General features: G+C 44.6%; 1 protein-coding gene across 1 annotated transcript in view; it reads right to left on the bottom strand.

Annotated features, from left to right (window-relative positions):
- ETS1 (ETS proto-oncogene 1, transcription factor) overlaps nt 1-22,117 on the bottom strand; it is an 84,831-nt gene that overhangs the window by 35,618 nt on the left and 27,096 nt on the right. The window contains exons 2-3 of the mRNA XM_084803703.1: nt 3,557-3,676; nt 2,241-2,441 (exon numbers count right to left, since the gene is read on the bottom strand). Of these exons, the coding sequence (XP_084659829.1) occupies nt 2,241-2,441; nt 3,557-3,676 (321 nt within the window). The remainder of the gene's footprint in view (nt 1-2,240; nt 2,442-3,556; nt 3,677-22,117) is intronic.

The following is a 22,117-nucleotide window of genomic DNA, read 5'->3' as shown; positions in this document are numbered from 1 at the left end:
GGGAGTTGTCCACTCTGTACATTATAGTTGCCCACTGAAAACCTCTTCCCCTGTAGGATGTGATCGCCCTCATTGGATGTGAATGAACAGCACAGCTGGGCCCATGGCATTTAATGTCCAGGTGCTCACAGAAACTCAAGTCTCAGTGCTCTGTATATAACATTTCTTTCTATTACTAAAATCTTGCTCTACAACTAATGAGGATATATATACCGGAAATATAGAACACCACCAAAGATAGGCTGCAGATCCCATAACTCAGCACGTTTACCTTCAGAAAGCCACAGGAGGGGGTGAAATAACCTACATTTCTCAGTGGGTTTCATGGAAGGGACAGAACTAGCCCCTCCCACTCCTGCCTCCCAAAACAGCATAATGCACACCTGTCTTTGCCTATTACAGAAGCTTCCAAAATGGTTTGCAAACATCTTCGTGGGCACACTCTGTTTACAATTGGTTTCACTTTGTTTATTGTTCAGGCATGTGTGTGGCTCTGTCTCTCATAGCTAATCCAGCATAATCCAGGAATAGCTTAAGTTTTCCCATCACTTTTGGTAAAAGGAGACTTTAGTAATACAGTCTCACACACCATAATGTGTACAGGTTTTCAGCAAAGAACACACATATCTAAATCCAGGACTTTATATGCATGTGCTCTATTTGTGTTCTTCTGACCAGATGTGGCATTGCATTTAATGTGAAACTTCACAATTCACTGGCAAATAATTGGATGCCAATGACCTGTACTCATGTTGAGGAATCCCACAGATTAAAGCCAGTGCATTAAGGCATTTCCCAGGAGATGCCATAGCTCAGTGACAGAGCCCCTGCTTTGCATGCAGAAGGTCCCAGGTTCAATCCCTGGCATCTCCAGGTAGAACAAAGAAGAATCTTGCTGGAAAACAAGGAGAGCCGCTGCCGGTCAGTGTTGACAATTCATAGCTATATGGACCAATGGTTTGACTCTGGAGTCTCTAGCGAGGTACCTATGGGCACCAATGTGCCCATGGACACCTGTCCTGGCACCTACCAGGCTCTCTGCCCCTCCTGGCTATTATTTTATTTCTTAAGCATTTTTTAAATTAAAAAAAAAAATAAGTGGAACACTGGCATGCTGCAAAGTGAAGTGTTGTCCTCCAGTGCCATCTTTATTTGGGTTTATAAGAGTGGTTTTGTGTTTTATAGCTCAGAATCCATCTTCTGCCTTCTCCTTAGGTTACTCTTCTGGTAGACTCACCAATTTGCCTTCTGGGGAATTAGTGTTCTGTGACCAGCCATGCCCATCATGGCAGCCATTTTATGAATGGGCAAGCCCCCACCCCATGGCAACCTTTCTGTGAGCATGCCCACAATACCCTTTCAAAACTTCAAATTTGCCCACCTACCCAATGGGGACTCCTATGGACAATATACACCAGGTTCCTATTATCAGGTGTTGGCCTTTTATAGTGCTGCTCTTCTGTTTCCATTATAACTTCTATTCTTAGCTTACTGCCTCATCCCTTAGACTGAAAAGCCACAGAGGAGCTCTTACAAATGGCAGTGAGCAGTTCTGTGTTCACCTAGAGCAACCTTCCCCAACCTGGTGCCCTCCAGGTGTTTTGGACTTCAACTCCCATCAGACCCAGCCAGCATTGCCAATGGTCAGGAATAGTGGGAGTTGTAGTCTAAAATATTTGGAGGGCACCAGGTTGGGGAAACCTGAGGTAGAGAGTGGGGAAGGGGCATACTCAGTGGTAGAGCACATGCTTTGTATTCAAAACAAAAGGCAATACTCAGCTTGGTATATGACAGCTTCTTATGTTCCCAAAATACTAGTAAGACCTCCTTAGAAAGGAAATGACATGCTACTCCCTTCCAGTGTGTCTTGATTAAGCTGGTTCCAAAACAGTTTAATACAGGTCACAGTGTGCCCTATCCCATTTGATCATCAATGGTAGAAGTCAACTGAACAGCTCTCTATTTTCCACAGGTTTTCTATGCTCCCTGTACTCCCCAGGGAACAATTTAAGGAATACTCTTTGCCGATGGGAGTCTTCTCTCCATTTTTCATTTGAGCTGAGAAGAGAAGTGAACACTGCCAGTCAAAACCAAAGTGGTGCAGAGGTCAGTGCATTGGGTTTGGGTGTGGAAAACCCAGAGAAATGGTGTAGCATAGTTTTCCACCATGTTCCTGAGCAAAGAGTCCCAGGTGATTATTCGGAATGTTCTTGTTTTGTAGCAGTACGATCATAAATTACCTTTCTGCAGGATCTCCAGATGTTCCCAAAGAATATCTCCTACAAAGTCTGGTGCCAGTTCAAGGAAGCAGTCCTTTCCTAGGGCACACAGAGCAGCTCCATTCATGCAGAACTTCTGAAAGTCCACGCCCTTCAGACTGAACTCATTCACTGCCCACATCACCCAGTCCCGTACGTGGGTCTCTGTCCACTGCTGAGGATCTGCACCAAGAAACCATACAGAATATAGTAATTTAAAAGCGGTCATTGTATGTGCGCACACCATCTTGTCTTGCTACAACGTCCCATTGGGAAGGGCTGGATCAAAGGCCATGAAGGTCCTATGCTAAACAAAACTTTTGGGGCCTTAAATCTTTCTCACCTGTCATTCATGCCCTCTCTTCTCACAACATTCACAATGAGATATAGGCCCCTTCAAATGGGAATGCACAACACAAAAAGCCACAATATACCCTATCTTGTTCGGTAGTAACATAAAGCAGCCTTCCCCAAACTGGTGCCTGGATATGAGGCGTTCACAGGCATACTGATTATCAGTTTCTGGGACCATCTTTGCCATTTGGACCTTTTTGTCAGCTCCCCAATAATATTTGCTTATCTACTGCTAGAACAGAATTCTGGACTCGATGGACCATTGATGCAGCACAATTAGGCAATTCTGAAGTCAAGCAGTTTGCTCTTCATATTCAACCCCCACCTCCACCCCCAAAGACACATATAACAAAAGGGAACATCAAGTTGTTTTCTTGTTAATTGCACCACAACCATGGATTCTCCCTGCTAGGAAAGTTTCCAAAGCCCAACCCTGAGCATCTTTCAGAAGCACCATAGGGTCATTGCTACTGGGCCCAGCTTCTGATGATGAGGGTTAAGCTGATAATTTGGGGGCGTGGGGAAAGCATCTGTTATACATTTAGGCTGCACACTTGTACACATTTACTAGGGAGTAAGCCCCATTGAACTCAATGGGGCTTACTTCTGAGTAGACATGTGTAGGATTGCACTGTTGCGTTATAACCATTTTATTACTGGCTACACTTTCAGAATGGGGAGTTACATGTCCAAATAACCAAACAGCTCAAATTTTCGAACCACTGTGAACACAGCTACTATCTACTACATTGTAATGAGATAGCAGCTACTTTATCCTGTGCTACAAAAATGCTGCACATGAAGTTGCTGCACAGAGATTTTGAAATTGCTGTGTACTTGCTTGGCGCAAATGGAAGATCAAGGAGTGGTGCTAGAGCACATTAAGTGAACCCAATTTGTAGCTATTCTGCACAGAGCTCTTATTTGAATTGTACCAACCCTACCTTTGGGAATTCCCAGTCGCTGTTGTTCTTTTGTGAAGCCACTGAATGTGGCTTTTAATGCCTGTGACATCATTTCTTTGCTGCTTGGAGTTAACAAAGGCACATCCGCACATTCCATATCTGAAAGGGAGAGATGGGAAACAGACATGTAAAACAGACGAAGTTGACACAGATGGTAAAAGGATTGTGGAGCTGCAAATTCAAGGCTGAGGGCAGAGATGGTGATGGTCACAGTCTAGATGCCAACTCTTGACAGACTTATGATGGTCATCTCCTTGAGGACCACCAAGCTTTCTTACTCAGCTTGAACACTACTTAATGGGCAGATTTACATTTGCTACCAATTTAAATGAATCAACAAATATAAATGAGAAATGAGAAGTTGTATTCCTTCTGGCGCCAGGTGAAGACCTTTTTTTATTCTCCCAGTATTTTAGCATTTTAGCTTCCTAGTCTTTTAGCTTGGGTGTTTTAAATCTGTAGTTTACATCTCTGCATTGCTGCTAGGTTTTATTCTGGTTGTACTGTTATATTGTGCTTTTACGTTTCATATTTTATAATGTTTTATGCTGCACCTTGTGGTTTTAATTTTCAAGAACCGCCCAGAGAGCTTCGGCTATTGGGCAGTATAGAAGTGAAATGAATGAATCAATCAATCAGTGCAAGGACTTCTGCATAGTAAAAGTGGCCACTGTAGATGGGGGTTGAATGAGATGGTTTCAAGCAACTTCTCTTGCCTTGTGGTTGTTTGAGTCTGTAAACCAGGGGTGTGGAACCTCTTTAAGCCCAAGGGCCAAATTCCATTTTGGAGCAGCTCTCAGGGGCTGCATCCCAGGGGTGGGCAGGGCCAAGGCAAAAGGGGCAGGCCAAGGCAAAAGGGGTAGGGGCAAGAATATATTTTAGCTTAGAACTAAAGTATTTTAGCTTAGAGCTGTTACTGCCAATAACTAAGCCTTAGGAGAGGCATTTCCACCTTTTAGAATGGGGGAAAACTGCACAAAAGCTAGGAAAACATTAAACAATCAGTGGTTGGGGAAAGGGGATGGAGCCAGAGGAAGGAGCTGTGGCCATCTGGGGAACCCCAGAAGGCTGGATTGTGACCCTAGGAGAGACAGATTTGGCCCCCAGGCCTGAGGTTCTACATCCCTGCTGAAAGAAAGATGGGATCCAACAGGAATGTTTTCTCAAGCCCTTCATTGGACTATTTATCTTGACAGGATATTCCCTAGTTACTCTACCAATGCGGTCAACCTGATCCACTTGTGATCTTCTGTGATGGTTTAGGAGATCAAAACTGAAACCATTGTTCATTTCAAAGTAGTTTGTTTGTTTTTAACCACTGTACTCCTTTCTCATCAATTCTCAGAATATTCGAGGTTGGCAACCTTGTTGTATTCTCTCAGCTATCCCCCCCCCCCAAAAAAAAGGAGTCAGACTTTGCTTAAATATATTGTAGTAGAATGCTACAAATTTCCACCTCCCTGCAGAGCTTACCAGGAAGGATTTGGTGGATTTCTTTTTTAACAGTGTGGGAAAAGATATTCAGGCTATTGGAGAGTAAGTCACAGATTGCAAACACTGTTTAAAGAATGTCATTTGGATATTTAGAAGGTTTTATTAGCAGGGCTTTGGAGAAATAAACACATACCCGAACCATCTCTGCCATTCATCTTCTGCTCTGAGATAAGGCCAAGAGAAAGTGTCCTGTACACTTTTCCCTTACCCTTAAGCAGCTTGTTGTGTTTTAATGATGGGCTCAGTGTGCTCAGAGGTTACAAGAGACCACCCACAAACTGCTCGATCACCTTTGCAGTCTGGTTACAGGGCAGCTGTGTTGCTGTCTGGCTATGGGAGAGTGATCAGAGGCAGCCTAAGGGGAAAAATATCCAGCCCTCTTTGCCACTAACCATCTTCAAACACACACACTGAAACACATGTGCACAAGAGGCCATTGCTCAATGCACCAGAAATAGGTGTACACCCAAAGCCATGCACTTTTACTCAAAGTAAGTCCCGGTGTGAGTTACTGTCTAGTAAGTTGGGCATCGGGAATTACAACCTTTAGAAACAAAACTGCAACCTTCCCAGGTGTTAGAGACCAGGAAGCAATTCCACTGATGAGAAAGGATCCAATTACCCTTCTTAATAGCAGCCAAATTCCAAACTGCAACAATGAAAAAAATAAAACAGCCTCTCCTTATTCAGTAATGGCATGACACGATCTGGGAAAATATTATGTGGAAAAAAATCTCACATCAATAAAAGGCTACTCCAGCGAACCACACATCTAATGACTATTTTGATAGAAAAAAATGGTGCCTGGTTCTAAACGTAATAGACTCGGATAACTGGAAATACAAAGACCACTAGCTTCAATAGTTCTTTACTGATTAAAGCTGCAAGCCTATACACACTTACCTGAGAGTATGTCTCATTGAACTCACTGGAGCCTACAGCTGGGCAGAGATGTATAGGACTGCACTTTAAAGGATGCTGAACTGTTACTGATTTCTTTTATGATATGTATCCAAGCCAACTTTTGTTTTATCTTTTTATTCATCATCATCATTATTATTATTATCCTTATAAGGGGCACAGTTTAGAACAAAAGAGTATTTAATGAAGTTTCTTCATTAAATACTCTTTTGTTCTAAACTGTGCCCCTTATAAGAGGTACTGGGTTTTTTACTTAAAAATGTAACAAAATATTTATAAAATAAAGAGTTTTGTTTAAAAATTACCACTGCTAAGAATTCATCTATCCCCTTTAGAGTTTTTAATTGTGTCTATCTCAACATCCTTTGCTCCTAGTCCATTGCAGTTCAAATGCTAGCAAGTATTTGTTTCTGTTACACTGCAGAACCAACCCCTATTAAAGAGAAATAAAGGCAGCTCTTGCAAAGGTTTTAGCCCAAATAAAACTTGTTGAAAGTTCTTTCTGCACATTAAGCAAGTCAATTTAAATGAGAATGTATAAATTGAGTAGGGGGGCGGGTATGAAGCCTAGTCCTATGTTTATTTAATGGGAGTAATTTCTGAGTAAACATGCATAGGATCAGATTGCACAATCTACTCTTCAGCCTCAACATGCAGCAGTTTACAGTGTTTTACGTGCTGAGCCTAATTATGATTACTCACATGTAAACTTTATTTATTTTAATGTAATTTACTTCCAAGTAAGTTTGTTTAGGATTGCAGCCTGAAGGGGAGGGGGTGTTGCCTTGCTTTAAACAGGCGTTAAGGAAACTTAATGGAAGGAATGCATATTAAAAGTTCTGTGCTAGTTTTACAGAGACATTATGAGAACCTACAACATCCAGTTCTTGTACTAGTCCAAGTTCAGTTATACATGAATAACCATGAGCTTTACTAAATAACAACGTAAGATCTATAAGAGCAGATACTACCCAAACCCACTCAGCACTCCAAACGGTTCAGATTTCATGCATGATCATCAGCAAAATATAGAGTTACTATTGCAACATTATTCTGCAAAAGATAACGGGGCAACTATGTTGTGATAAAAGCAAGCCTAGAACAGGCAGAAAAAAAGTTTAGATGTTGACCTTGAAAGAGCAAGCCAAGGTCAACCATAACTGTAGAATCACAACAATGGTTGGGTCAGCTGTTTCTCACATTACTTGGCAGGCACTGCATGTCAGCACACTTGACAAGCAGTTATAGCCACTCCTGGCTCCCTGGAAAGTGTAACTTCATGATATACATGTGCATGCAAACACGTGTGGGTCACATTTATATGTTACATTTTAAGTGTACATTTCAGTCACCTTAGGTGCACAGCAAAATATGTGCAAAGTGGCCTCCAAACACATCTTTTAATGAGTAGAGTAGGTCAGAACAAGCTATGATTGAAAATGCAGATATATGTCAATTTCTCCTCCCTCCAATAACCTCATGGGCAAGAAATCCAAAATTTAATTGGAACATGTGTTCTAATGTACTAGCAGCCAATAATAATATCTCCTCATTGGGTTTGCATATGTATAAGCAAATAAGGAACTTTACCAACATCAAAGAATCTGACCTTAAATTGATATTGGCTCTGTTGCGATATCAGACCACTGCAGGTCTTTTGTTTAAGCAAATCAAATTTACTTAAAATGCACGCGCGCACACACACACAGAGAGAGAGAGATTGGAATTAAGAGAAAGAGAGAGTTCATTTTTCTCTCAAGCTTCCATGGGATAAATGACTACAGTTATTCATACTGTTTACTATTGAAAGCTCAATCCATGTTGTACCCCATCAAACATCCCATTGTGCTCTTGCTCGTCTACACTACCTTACACAGTAGCTAGGCCAAAATTGATGTCCAGTTGGTCACAGCAGGACTAGGCTGACCTGGCCACCCCTTCTGTTGCCCCTCCTGTCTCAGAATCTGATGGATGGACACTGAGGTCAGGGACCAAGCTCCCTGTCGACTTCAGTAGAAGCAAAATGTCTTTCTTCCCTCTGCCCCACTCCCCAACCAAACTCAAACTCTCAAACTAGCCAGAAAAAAGACGCCTGGTGTATCATTGTCATGGGGGATAAGAGCAACTCCATCTGTTTTACAGACCCCTACATTCTCAAACAGGCAGCAAAGAGAAGCCCAAGGTCATTTTGCAATACTCACTCCATAATTTGGCATAGGAAGACCTACAGACAGTATTAAGTCAAGGATTCTTAACGTTCTTAAGTAAAGAAGCATTGTTTCCTGCTGACTAGTTCAGAATTCACTCCACCAACAGCTAGCTAGAACCTTCTGGGACCTCACTAGTTTTGGTTAGGGTTGTAGCCAGGGAGGCTGTGAGGGCACGACTCCACCTGCAGCACTGGTTCACCCCACCAATTTTTTTAAGGCTTTTTAATTGGTGATATGATGACTTCAGTTTAAAGCTTAACTGCCGTGCGGGTGGGCATTTTCAGGGGCACTGCTGTTGGGAAAGAAAGGGCAGTAAGCCTCCTTCTAAAAATTGTGTCCCGTGCTACGATCAGGCTTTAAAAAAAAAATCCACCTCCCCGGCCCCCCACTGGTGCCCATGGAGGCTTGTGAAATCTGTGCTTGCCACGGGCTGGGGTCTGGGTTATTTTCAGGGTGGAGTGAGTGTGTGTGTGTGTGTGTGTGTGTGTGTGAGAGAGAGAGAGAGAGAGAGAGAGAGAGAGAGAATGAAAATGTATGTCTGTGTGCGCACACTCGCACACACGCATATGTGTATGTGAAAGAGAGAGTGCAGGATGCACTTTTGGGTGGCACCAGCTCTGGCATGCAGCCCCTGGAAAGTTCCCCAACCTTGATGTTAAGAATGCAAGGTTTTGTTTTTAAAATAAGACATTGTATGCTTAAATATATGTGTTAGCAGTGACTGGTGCCCACTAAGTATGTCCGTCGCTGGGAAATCCAGTTCTTTTTTGGCTTGATGGAGGTCCATGGGGTGTACAATTTGCTTTGCATCTGTGAGCTGAGACTCAGGGTATTCCCCAAACTCTGGAAACATTTTTTGCACATTTTTGGAAGGTTCTGCAATGTGCTTGCATTTCTGAGCCATTTGCGCAAATTACAAGTGAATTTGTGCAAATTACAGCCATAATTTGTGCAAATTCCTCATAGATTTGCACAAATTACAGAACCTTCCAAAACAAAACAAAAGTCACAAAATTCCCAGAAAATCCACGAACTGGCCCAATTTGCTACAGATTGAGTTGGGCACTGCAGCAGGAACTGAAACAAAGTCCAGGGGGCCGAGCCTAGGAAAGTCAGCAAACTCCACCCGCAAACAGATTTTTCCAGCATCCCTAGTGCCTACTAAAAGAGGTAGTGTGACAAACTGAACCTAACTGACTTGGTCAGCTCCTCCTACTCTGGCTTAGAGTGGATTTTTTTTTCCAAGATCACTACCATCTTTTATCATGCTGAAGTGATCCTGAAAAAAAAAATCCCCCTTTAGCTACTATGACTGTGAGTAAGGTAACATACTTATGAAGGGGACATTCAAAATCATCTTGAGAAGCCATCCACTCTCTCAGTTGCCCCTTACTTCTTTTAAACAACTTGCCATCTGCATAACCAACATGTCAAAGACTACAGTCTATGCACACTTACTTGGGAGTGCGCATCATTCAACACAGTGGATCTCACTACTTAGAAAATGTGTTTAGGCTTGCATTGCAAAAGGGCTTGTTTTTTCCTCTTTACCATTAAGAATGCTAAAGGCTGGGAAAAAATGCACACACAGAGCACATAAATCCATGGGTGCAACCCCTGCTGCCAAAAAAAAGTAATACACAAACCCCTACGTATTACTACTACATACACACCATCCTTTTTTAAAAATGGTGTTGATTAATTTATGGAAGGTGTTCCTCATCTGTAGGCAAAAACATCTGAATTTTAAAATAACCATTTGTATTCAGCTTAGACATTTCTGATGCTAATTAGTAAACACTAAATACTTATAAACAATTAGGGTTGGTAACAGGGTTCTATAAGTTGCTGCTGGTTCATAGAAAATCACCAATTTTTGTTTCCCTGGTGATTTCTTTGAAATGCCACCTGGAAATTTGAGAGCTCCATTTAGCGCAGAACGCTAACTAGTGTATGCTATTATATGCATGGTGCCAGGGCTTCTGCACCCCAGTGGGGCACTCCACTGCTGAACTGCTGTCTGTTATGCCCCCTTCCTCTGTGCTGAGCAGCTAGGTCTGGGAGCTGTTAAATTTCCCACAGTACTCCCTGACGTAGGGCCACTCTAGGGTGTTCTGGGAAAATTCAGATGCAGGGTTTTGATCACTTGGAGCTCATTGCCACACTAATGACGCTGCCCCCTGCTGATGTCAGGTACACCTCACAGATTTAGGAGGTGGGCCACCAGAAAGCCTCTTCAGTGGCTCTACTAGTATCAGTCCATGGTTTGATTTGCTGGATTACCAGTGCTGTAGTGGTATATTTTGAAGTGCAAGAGCTCATCATGCAAGTCCCCAGAACTATGTCTCCAAGGAGGGTCCCAAAATGCAGGCATCTGTGTTGCCACACACACACACACACGCACATATACACGACCTACTTTTGCTTGGAAAATCCATTCTTCCCCAGCTACTGTGAGGATTGCAGCTAAGCTCTGAGGGAACTGGGAAGCCTGACGAGGGTGGCAGTTGATGTCCTCTTTTACAGAGGACCGCCCTCTATTTCAAAGTAACCTTTATTTGAAGGGCTGTCCTCCTGTCTAATTCGCGTTTAAGATAAAGAACCCTGTGGCCCCACTGTTAGCACCTGGAGAGCAGATTGAACAGGCAAGCACGCAGGTCACCTGGTCACAGCCTTCTACACTATGGTGAGATGTACTGTATTTCTATTAAATTACAAAATTTATTTCTAAATTTGCATCTAGACATATAAATTAGCATATGCAAATTTAATGCAGATCAGTGCCCACTTTGGTGCTCTTTTCTGGTGATGCATTTCCTCTTTTTTGGCAAGTCATAAGTAGCCACCCCATCATCCCTGCTAATCAAAACGTGCTGGCACTTTGACCTGGCCACCCACGGCTCTGCTACAGTAGTTCACACCAGCTGCCAGACAGACAACTGGATGTTCCATGCCACAAACATGGCAGCCAAACCAGCACTTACTATCTACACTTAACTACAGCTGAGGCTGGCAAATAACCTCTATTTGCTATCCTCAGGGACTTCTAATGGGAATATAAGTGGTTGTACAAAGAAGTAGGATGATATATATCACTCGAGACCTTTAGGTTTCCCACACAACACTGTAGAGCATTTTAAAGTTTGGCTCTTCTCATGAAGGAGGTGATTCAAACAGAAGGGGCCTTATTACCAAGCCCTCCTGGAAGCAATGGCTGACTTATTACCTTGGAGGTCCCCCGGCATGGAGGCCTCACAATCAACGTGGCCTCCAACTTGAGGCAAATTGGCTTACCCCAGAAGCAGGCCAAGAGGGGGAGTTTTCCACATGTCATGTTTGGAGATGGTGGTTGGGGAGATGGAGTGAAGGGCGGGGAGGGAGAATATTTGACCAAATAAACCCAGCTGAGCCCCCAATTTATTTAGGCAGGATTAGCTGAAATTTGTCTGCACTTTTGAACTGTTTTCAGAGGCCTGCCTCTCACTCCCACGCAGGAAGCAGGAGCCAAGATGGGCCTGCTCCAATTAGGGCTCCCAACAGTTGCACAGTCATGCCCGGGGGGGGGGGGGAGAGAGAGAGAGAGAAGAATATCCAGATGTACACTTCTTAATAAAGAAAAAAAGGGGGGACTTATTTCACTTGTGCAGCAGTGCTGATGGCTGCCTTTGCACCAGAGAGCTGTCTATGGTTGCCATTTCGTCAGTTACTAGCCCCACTTCTCTGCATCTTTAGTGGCAGTCTGATACACACAAATTTAGCCGGTAAGCTTTTGGTTTGTTTTTTCCAAGCACGAGGATGATAATGATTATAATAATACCTAGAAACCATTTATACAGAATTTTGGCTTCATCAAAGCACTTTACTCCCATTATTCCAGAAAGCCTTTCAATTTTATTTTATTTATTATATTTTGATCCCATCCTTTGTCCCAGGAGCTTGGGGGCGGGGCTGCATACATGGCTCCCTCTCCCCCTTTCCATTCATTCCTCAAAAAAAAAAAAAAAACAACCCCTTGTGAGTGGTTTAGGCTGAGAGAGAGAGAGAGAGAGAGAGAGAGAGAGAGTGCTGCTCTCTCTTCTTATGGTTCTTTGCCATGACTAAAAAGGTAAAGGTGTCCCCAACCAATCGTGTCCGACTCTAGGGTGTGGTGCTCATCTCCATTTCTAAGCCGAAGAGCCAGCACTGTCCGAAGACGCTTCCATGGTCATGTGGCCAGCATGACTGAACACCAAGGTGCACGGAATGCTGTTACCTTTCCCGCCAAAGCGGTACCTGTTTATCTACTTGCAATTTCTTGCTTTCAACTGCTAGGTTGGCAGGAGCTGGGACTGAAGATGGGAGCTCACTCCATCACGTGGCACTCAGGTCTCGAACTGCTGTCCTGCCGACCTTCCGGTCTGCAGTTCAGCATCTTAACCACTAAGCCACCGCGGCCATGGCTAGGCTTCTGCTAATCATTTATCACCAGGGCCATCCCTCCCATGAGGCAGGGTAAATCCTCTACTCAGGCAGCAGATCAGGAGGGGTAGTGGATCACACCCCCTGCCACAGGGAGGGCAACTGTGGGTACTGCCTCTGCCACACTGGCTCCGGTCCTACACTGTGGCAAGTGCCAGAGTGGAAGAGCGGCAGGCAAGCAGGGTTCCTTGGAGGAACAGCCTCTCCCCTTGCCAATCTCTCATACTGAGCCTTCTTCCAAAGCGAGAGACCTGGCAGCTAGGCACCCTAGAGAGGCCACCCACTTACCTGGTCACCTAATCTCTTACTTTGAGGACTCTCCCAGAGTGAGAGATCAGGTGAGTGGGCAGCCTCTCCAGAGAGACCACCCATGCTAGGGATGTCAGAGAATTTCTCCACGAATCTCGGGAAGGCCGAATGCCAGAGCATTCGGCCCCCCGAAATTGGTGGAGAAACGGTCTGCCCCCCCCCCCCCCGGGATGGGACTTACCTTGGTCGAATGTCCTTGGCGGCGGCAGCCGGTCTTCCGACCGGCTGCCACCGTTGCCATTTCCAAGTAAAACAAAAACAAAAAACAAGCAAACGTGATAGGCTACGTAAAGATTTACGTAGCCTATCACGACTAGATTTTTAAAAAGCACCATGATAGGCTACGTAAATGTTTACGTAGCCTATCACGGCTGACTTTGGGGGGGGGGGGAAGCGCGTACGCAAATGGCGGTGCCCATGGGCACCGCCATTTGCGTTCCTTATTTTGGCACGTGTAGTCTACGTAAACATTTACGTAGACTACGGCGAAAATAAGGGCAACGTTGCCCTTATTTTCGCCGTAGTCTACGTAAATGTTTATGTAGACTACACGTGCCAAAATAAGGAACGCAAATGGTGGCGCCCATTTGCGTACGCGCTTTTTTTTTTTTTTCAAAGTCAGCCGTGCAGGACTACAGGATTCGCGGTCGGAGGGATGGGGCGCCTCCCCCCCGGCCAGAATTTCGGCAGGGAGGGACGGGGCGCCTCCCCCCGGCCAGAATTTCAGCGGGGAGGGACAGGGTGGCTCCCCCCCACCAGAATTTCGGGGAGAGGGACGGAGCGCCTCCCCCCCACCGCGAAGCAAGCTTCGGGATCAGGTAAGTGACTTTCGTCCATCCCTACACCCATCCATTCTCTCCCTCGGGAAAAGATCAGGGAGTTGGCCTGTCCAGTGAGGCACCCAAGCCCGAATGTTGTGCTTTGAGGTGTCCTTCCTCAAAGTGAGGCATAGTGAAGTGGCCCTGGAGACTGCCGCTCTCATTTAGGTCTCTGTGTGTGTGTGGTGGGGGGATAGCTGTGGCAGTACACGGCCTCCTGTCTCAGGTGGTGGGATATCTTGCACCACTGCTGCTTCTCTCTTAACCTCAGTTGTTCCTCACTTGTCAAGTAGGAGTATTAATTGGATTCCTCCATGCCGCCCTGTTGGCCAGTTTGAGTTTTGTGTTCTAATCCCTGATAGCAACATGGATGTAGACTTCTACTTGCTAATACAGGTCATCATGGTGTATGGCTAATGGGATACTGCTGGTAATTGGTTCTGCATTCCTAAGCAACCATTCTGGATCTCTTTGGTGGACCTCGGTTAGCTAAAAACATAGTAGATCCCTCTGCAGTCTGCCCACCCAGTGCCAGCTCCAGGTTTTTGAGGTCCCTTGGGCAAGATACCCTCAGCAGACCCCCTCTCTTCAGTAAGTCTATCTTCTCACCACCATTGTCACCAGTTGCTGTTGCTCCTCATCCTTTTCTTCATCATTGCTACCACTTACTTTCTTGCCAGGCACGGAGCCAGTGAATAAGCAGGCAGTGGCATCTACAGCTCCTCCTTCTCACCACCACTGTTGTCTGGACCACAGCAAGAGGCAGGTGAACAAGCAGGTTGCAATGGTGAAGAGGAGGAGCAACTCCAGGGACTCTTGACAGTCGGCCTCTGCTGAGGTGTGGGCCCTTGGCAGGTGCCCAACCATTCCTACTTTTGAAGCCAGCCCTGTGTCCACCCCTGCACTACAACACACCGATTCTCAAGTCCTGTAAGATATGCTAGTATTATTCTCCCTGTATCTCAGAGCGGGGTATTGAGGCTGAGGGACAGAGACTTATTTGTGAATCAGTTTCTTGGTTCTCAGCTCTGTCTCTTAGCTGCTACACAACACTAGCTAAGCGACAAAGGAAGACACTCGCTAAATGTCTTTGTCTCCGTTTGCTGTTAAAGGTACAATAGCAAGACTATTTTTTAAAGTGGCAAATCTGCATTGCTATTCCACATGCAATGTTCCTATGGTCAGTCCCCCAGTCCTGGTGTACAAAGACCAACTGCACTTTCACGGCAATACTGGAACCTTAATATCCTGTGGTCCTGTGATATGGTGGATCAGTATTCAATTTCAGGCTCAGAAGCCTGAACAGCTACATACATCCCAGTAACCACATCCTGAGATGGTTTATAAAGATCTACACAGGATATAATGGGGATTCATATTAATTGATTGTGGGACTTGATCCCACCTCTAGCATGCGAAGGCGGCTTAATGTCTAATCCTTGAAACACTAAAAAGAGAAGGCTGTAGCTCAGGGTTACTATGTGCCTTGAATGTGGAAGGTCCCAGGTTTAATCCCCAGCATCTCCAGGTAGGGCTAGGAAAGAATCCTGCCTGAAACCCTGGAGAGCCACGGCCCATCAGTGACAATACTGGGCTAGATGGATAAGTATAAGGCCACTTCCTATGTTCCTAATCTGGTGTGAGAAGTAATCAAGACTTTTAGATGCAGTTTTGACTGTGTACAAAGGAGACATTGATGAAAAGGTAAAGGTGTCCCCAACCAGTCGTGTCCAACTCTAGGGTGTGGTGCTCATCTCCATTTCTAAGCCGAAGAGCCAGCGCTGTCCGAAGAAGCTTCTGTGGTCATGTGGCCGGCATGACTGAACACCGAGGTGCACGGAACGCTGTTACCTTTCCTGCCGAAGCGGTATCTATTTATCTACTTGCAATTTCTTGCTTTCGAACTGCTAGGCTGGCAGAAGCTGGGACTGAAGACGGGAGCTCGCTCCGTCACGCGGCACTTGGGTCTCGAACTGCTGTCCTGCCGACCTTCCAGTCTGCAGTTCAGCGTCTTAACCACTAAGCCACCGCGGCCCATTGATACTGTCCAGTATAATACCTAAGCAATCTTTTTAAAGGTTTGCTTTGAGACTCTTGAGATGAGTCTCTGATCAAATCTAGGTATAATTGAAGACTGGTAGCATAGTTCCTACCCCTCTCTGCATTTTAGCTGCTACTCCCACACCATCTTGATCATCCATCCGAGTAGAACAGGAAGAAGCAAGAACCTAAGAAGCTGAAGCTTCCAATCAACCAGGAGGATGTCAAGCCAAGAAGACCCAGTTTTTTACTGATGATGTTCAACCTGGCGAGGCCCAGGTTATTTGCACATGATATAAGGATGCCACTAATAGACTCTAACTATCATTTTCATTAATGTGGCCTGTGCTTAATTTCTAAAAGTTAATCAATCATAAGTGTACCACCCTATGACCAAAGAGCCCCTTTCCCCTATCCAAATGTGTGTTTGGTTGCCCTCAAGAGAAGAACTCTGCACATGCTCAGAGTCTTAACCTTAAGTATGGCTTTATATGGCTCATTATAGTTTAAAAAATAGGTTGTAGGGCTGAACCCTGGGAAACCGTAGCTCAAATTAAGCCCTGGAGATTATGGCTACCCAAAGCACACTCCATGCTCATCTTCCACTTACAATACAATATTATATTCTCAAAAGCTTGAACATTTCATACATAGACAAAGAAATCTTGAAAGGCAATGAATGATAGGCATCTTTCTACTTGTCCCTTTTGCACTTTCATTACATTCAACCTTCTCTCTCTTCAGCCACAAAGGATAGATGTGTTTTAAAACAAACAACAGCTCTCTCTCTCTTTCAAAATCAATTTTGCCCACAAGCCATCTGAATCAAGCTACATGCATAGGGGAATGATATGGATCAATGCCCAGCTAACCTGATAGAAAGGATTGTGTTAATAGCTGATTAACTCAACAGAAAAGACGTCACCAAGTGTGTAATCAAGTCAGTCTCTCCTAGCTTGATCTCTGTTGAGAAGGCCAACAAAAAAGACCACATGCATTGGAAATGGCAATCCAGCATCCACTGCATCTCCAGAGATCATGATGATATAGCCTAGTTCTCACAAACAGCTGATGAGCAGGCAAAGCCAAGGAACATTACAAACTACAGACTGGGGAAGGGGGGGGGGAGTGTCACATGGTTAAATGTTCCTCCATACTTTCACCACCCCCACAATCTTCCCAGCAGAAAAACAGAAAGAACTAGGCTAGAACCTTTCCCCCAGAAAGGCTAGCTTTCTGTGTTCAAGGAGTTATTCTATTATTTTTCCCTCAATGGAAGGGCATTACTCTACAATGGCCTTCTCCAACTTGGTGCCCTCCAGACGTATGGGACTATACCTCCCATTCTCCTTGACAACTGGCCATGCTGGCTGGGGAAGGCTGCTCTAGAGGGTAGTTGGAGTATATGCTGTGTAAGAAGCAAAAGTCCTATATTTGACCATAGGAGACCCCTCCCTTCAGCCTAGTCTGATGTCTACAGCTTTGACTGCCTACGCCACTTTGAACTGCATGTCTCAGCTACAGAATAATCTGTTGCACTGACAGGTATAAAGCTGTCACAAGCCAAAAATGGGCATGCTACCTTCTGGAGTGAACAATTCATGTTCTTCCATGGCTTCCCTATGACACCTGGCATAAAATCCAGTCCCACCCTCCTCTGCACAACCCAAACACATACACAAATCTTACCCAGGCAAAGAAAACCCCAAATCATAATAAATTAAGGAACTGATAATTTGCCACCATATCATAACACTTCAAACCTGCCTCCCGCTGCAGCTCCCTCCATCCAGTAGCCATTCCAGCAGACTGGAAATTGAGAAGAGAAGCAAGATCATTCTACTGGCACTGCTGAAAGACTGCTTGTTTTTTTCCTCTTCCCTCCTCATCCCTTTTCCCTTGTGTGTTGTGTCTTCTTAGATTGTAAACCTGCGGGCAGGGACTGTCTTATTTTATTGATTGCATGTAAGCCACTCCAGGGGCCATTTTGGCTGAGGAAGGTTATTAAAAAAAAATACTTTAAATAATCAATAAATAATGGCCAGACCATCCCTGATGTTCTTCAGTAAGGCTCTTTCCCACAGAGAAAATGACACCCACCCATCTTACTTTAAGCGCCTGTCAAGATTTCAGAAAGGAACTGCATTTCGAACTTCTCAGAGTTTGGAAAGGTTTTGTTGAAATCTCTTGTAGTTACACATCAAGGAATTCTCCTCCACAAAAACTTCAGACCCCCCTCCCTTTCTCTCAAGCAGCCAGCCTTCCCTGATGATAATCTGCTCTAATCCCCCCTAACCACTTTGCTAAAGAACTCTAATCCTCCCCAAAAGTATAAACTGAAGAAGGCAGAGGGGGAAAGGGTCAGCTAAACTTGTAACAGACTCCAAGACCAGGAATGAAAAAAGGAAGCTGGGTGGGAAAAGGGGGCCGGGTAAAGAAAAGGGTAGGGTGCATAGCATGTCCCACAGCCCTTGGAAGCAAGAGGCTTCCTAAATTGTAGGATGGCCATTTACCCACTGCAAAACCCCAGAAGTGGTTTAAATTGCTAGGATACCTTAAAAAACATACGGCTGGATTGTTTCACCAAGAAGGGGAGAAACCACCACAGGAATGGAGCCTTCCAGTTGGTTAGACTAACAGGAAGGTCACTGGCAACTTGAAAACCGGAGCTCTCAGACTTGTACTGTTGTAGCCAGAAATCTCTTGAGAAGCTTGGGAATGCCAGAAGAACACCAGCTTCTCTGGCATCAATGTACTTGTGGTTTAGGAAGAAGCAAGAGGCCAGCTTACATATGCCCAAGGCCAATGCACACAAAGAGCAAGCTGTCCAAGTTGTCTGAGAAGCAAGCGCCCCACATCTTCTGCATTTACACATTCATATTCCTGGTTGCTGCAAGAACCCAACTATCTTTCCATTATTTCCTAGGCTGCTGTGCACATCTTCTCATTCGTATTCTGTTAATAATACTACTGGCCGATCTTTATTGATTTATAGAATGGATAAACCGCTCCACATCGAGAGATGTTGAAGCAGTGTACGATAAATTAAAATACAAAATAAAGAAGCAATAGAAAACATTACAACAGAAGCAAATAGATTGATAAAACCATGGCTGGAATTGACTCATCAGTCAAGATGGAAATGCTTGCCTGAAAAAAAGATCATCAGCAAATGCCCAAAACACTGCAGTGTACAGTCAGGGCCAGAAATATTGGAACAAGGATAACTGTTTTGGCAGTTGGCCTCTATACACCACCACACTGAAGTTGAAAGGGAAACACACCCAGATGGGAGTGAAGTCAGGACTTTCAGCTGTAATTCAAAGGGTGTGACAAAAGTGGGGCACTAACCATTCAGGAAGGACAGCCAGTGGCATACACACACACACACACACACACACACACACACACACACATCGTTGGTGGCTCATAAGTAATGGAACAAAGGGCTGACAAACAGCTGCATGGCCAGGTGTGGTCTGTTTCCTGGGTACCCCATGACCAATCAAGCAGATAAAAGGCCTGGAGGTAGTTCTGAGTGTTACATTTGCGTTTGGTAGCTGTTCACTGGAACTCCCAACATGAGGTCCAAAGAGGTGTCCATACGAGTGAAGGAGGCCATCATTAGGCTGAGGAAACAACATAAACCCATCAGAGAGCTAGCAAAAACAGTGGGAGTGGCCAACACAACAGTTTGGAACATCCTGGAAAAGAAGGAATTAACTGGCAAGCTCAGCAAAAGCAAAAGGCCGGGAAGACCACAGAAGACAACTAAAGTGGATGACTGCAGAATTCTGCTCATGGCGAAGAGGAACCTTTTCACAACATCTGGCCAGGTCAAGAATGCTGTTGAGGAGGTAGGCATGTCATTGTCAACATCTACAGTCAAGAGACGGCTTTATGAATATAAATACAGAGGCTTCACAACAAGGTGCAAACCACTGGTAATGTTCAAGAACAGACAGGCCAGATTAGCCTTTGCCAGCAGACACCTAAAAAAAGCCTGCCCAGTTCTGGAATAAGATTCTTTGGACTGATGAGACCAAGATTAACTTGTACCAGAATGATGGGAAGAGAAAAGTATGGAGAAGGAAAGGAACGGCTCATGATCCAAAGCATACCACATCATCTGTCAAACATGGTGGAGGCAGTGTTATGGCATGGGCATGTATGGCTGCCAATGGAACCGGGTCACTGGTGTTTATTGATGACCTGACTGCTGAGAAAAGCAGAAGGATGAATTCTGAAGTATATAGGGCTGTACTTTCTGCTCAGATTCATCCGAATGCTGTCAAACTGATAGGACGCCGCTTCATATTGCAGATGGATAATGACGCAAAACATACAGCAAAAGCTACCCAAGAGTTTCTCAAGGCAAAGAAGTGGGATGTTCTTCAATGGCCACGTCAGTCACCTGATCTCAACCCCAACAGAGCATGCTTTTCATTTACTGAAGACAAGACTGAAGGCAGAAAGACCACAAACAAGCAGCAGCTGAAGGCAGCTGCAGTAAAGGCCTGGCAAAGCATCTCAAGGGAGGAAACTCAGCATCGGGTCATGTCCATGGGTTCCAGACTTCAGGCAGTCATTGACTGCAAAGGATTTTCATCCAGGTATTAAAGGTGATCCTTAAGTTTGAAATGATGTTGGTTTGTTCCATTACTTATGAGCCACCAATGATGGGTGTGTGTGTATGCCACTGCCTGTCCTTCCTGAATGGTTAGCGTCCCACTTTTGTCACACCCCTTGAATTACAGCTGAAAGTCCTGACTTCGATCCCATCTGGGTGTGTTTCCTTTCAACTTCAATGTGGTGGTCTACAGAGGCTAACTGCCAAAACAGTTACCCTTGTTCCAATACTTCTGGCCCTGACTGTAGGTGAATACCTGATCTCAGCTGGAAGGGCATTCCATAAGGTGGGAGCTGCACTGCTTTATAGGACTACTGTAACTGGGATAATCAAGATGATGGGTTGGTTCACATCATTACACCAACAAGCCTTGTGCTCATATGCTCCCCCCCCCCGCACTTCCCTTGCACACTCAATGATTCCAGACATGATGTTTAGTGCTGCATGAATGAGGGGCAGGGAGAATCAGACTTCCACACTCCTCTTCCCTCTCCTTCTCCAGCATGGTTGCCAGGACATCAGAAACATTGACTGGGTTCAGACAACATGATAACCCACACTGAAGGATTGAGTATGGGTTGAATGTGGTTTGTCACTGAACTGTGGGTTGTTGTTGAACTGTGTTGTCTGAACCCAGCCGCACTAACAAACCATGGTTTGTTAACCACGGACAACTCATGAAGAGAATCCATGATTTGTTGTTGGGTTGTGAACTGTGGGTTGTTCATATTTAACAAACCATGGTCTGTTAGCGCAGCTGGGTTCAGACAACAATAACCCACATTTCAACAACCACCTACGGATCAACATGATAACCCACACTCAAGGGTTGAGTGTGGGTTATCATGCTGTCTCAACCTAGAATTACATCTGAACTGATTAGTTTAAACTCTGGTTTGTTAACAAGCCAGGATCCTTGAACATGGTTTGATCCTGGTTTTTTTCAACAAAACATATTTTAAACTAACCAGAATTCCTCCCAATTCAGATGCAATGACAAACTCTGGTTAGTTTAAAGCAGAAAGCAAAAGCTTCTAATCTCCTCTATGTGCCTGTGATGGAGGATGACTGGGGTGGCAGAGGTGGAGGCAGGGGGAGTGTGCTTGAGCCCAAAGCTGGCTGATGCTCATTCCTGTAGCATTAAACAATATTTTAGTGTTACATGCAAACAAGAAGCTTATTTTACAGCCCTGGTTTAGAGGAAAGCACAAACCACAGTTTGCCAGTTTGGATGTAAGAGAAAACTATGGTTGGCACTAAAGAATTAACTCGCTGAATCAAAGCACATGAGGGGAGAACAAAGCAGTAAGATGGCCACTAATGCATCAGCAAAAAAGAGGACAAAAGAGGATGCAGATTTGCATCAAATGTGCACATATTAATTTATATGTATAGACGTAAATGTAGAAATAATTACTATAACTTAAATATAGTAAGTAGAGATAAACATCTCAGGAGACTGTGACTAGCTGACACATGTGTCTTCTGTCCAGGTGCTAACTGTTGATAGGCAACTTCAAAGACCCTGCTCTTTCTTCTGATGGTTCGTCATCATTAAACCAAGCTTGGTCTGGACAACTCTTCAAATACAGGACAGTCCTCTGACAGCCCTTCAAACAGAGGATTGTCCTCTGCAAAGTAGGACACATGGCCACCTTAG

Source organism: Heloderma suspectum, chromosome 6 (assembly GCF_057233095.1).
Source record: "Heloderma suspectum isolate Gila_16-S chromosome 6, 16-S_ref, whole genome shotgun sequence".
NCBI classification, from domain to species: Eukaryota; Metazoa; Chordata; class Lepidosauria; order Squamata; family Helodermatidae; genus Heloderma; species Heloderma suspectum.
This window is presented reverse-complemented; position numbering and strand designations above follow the sequence as displayed.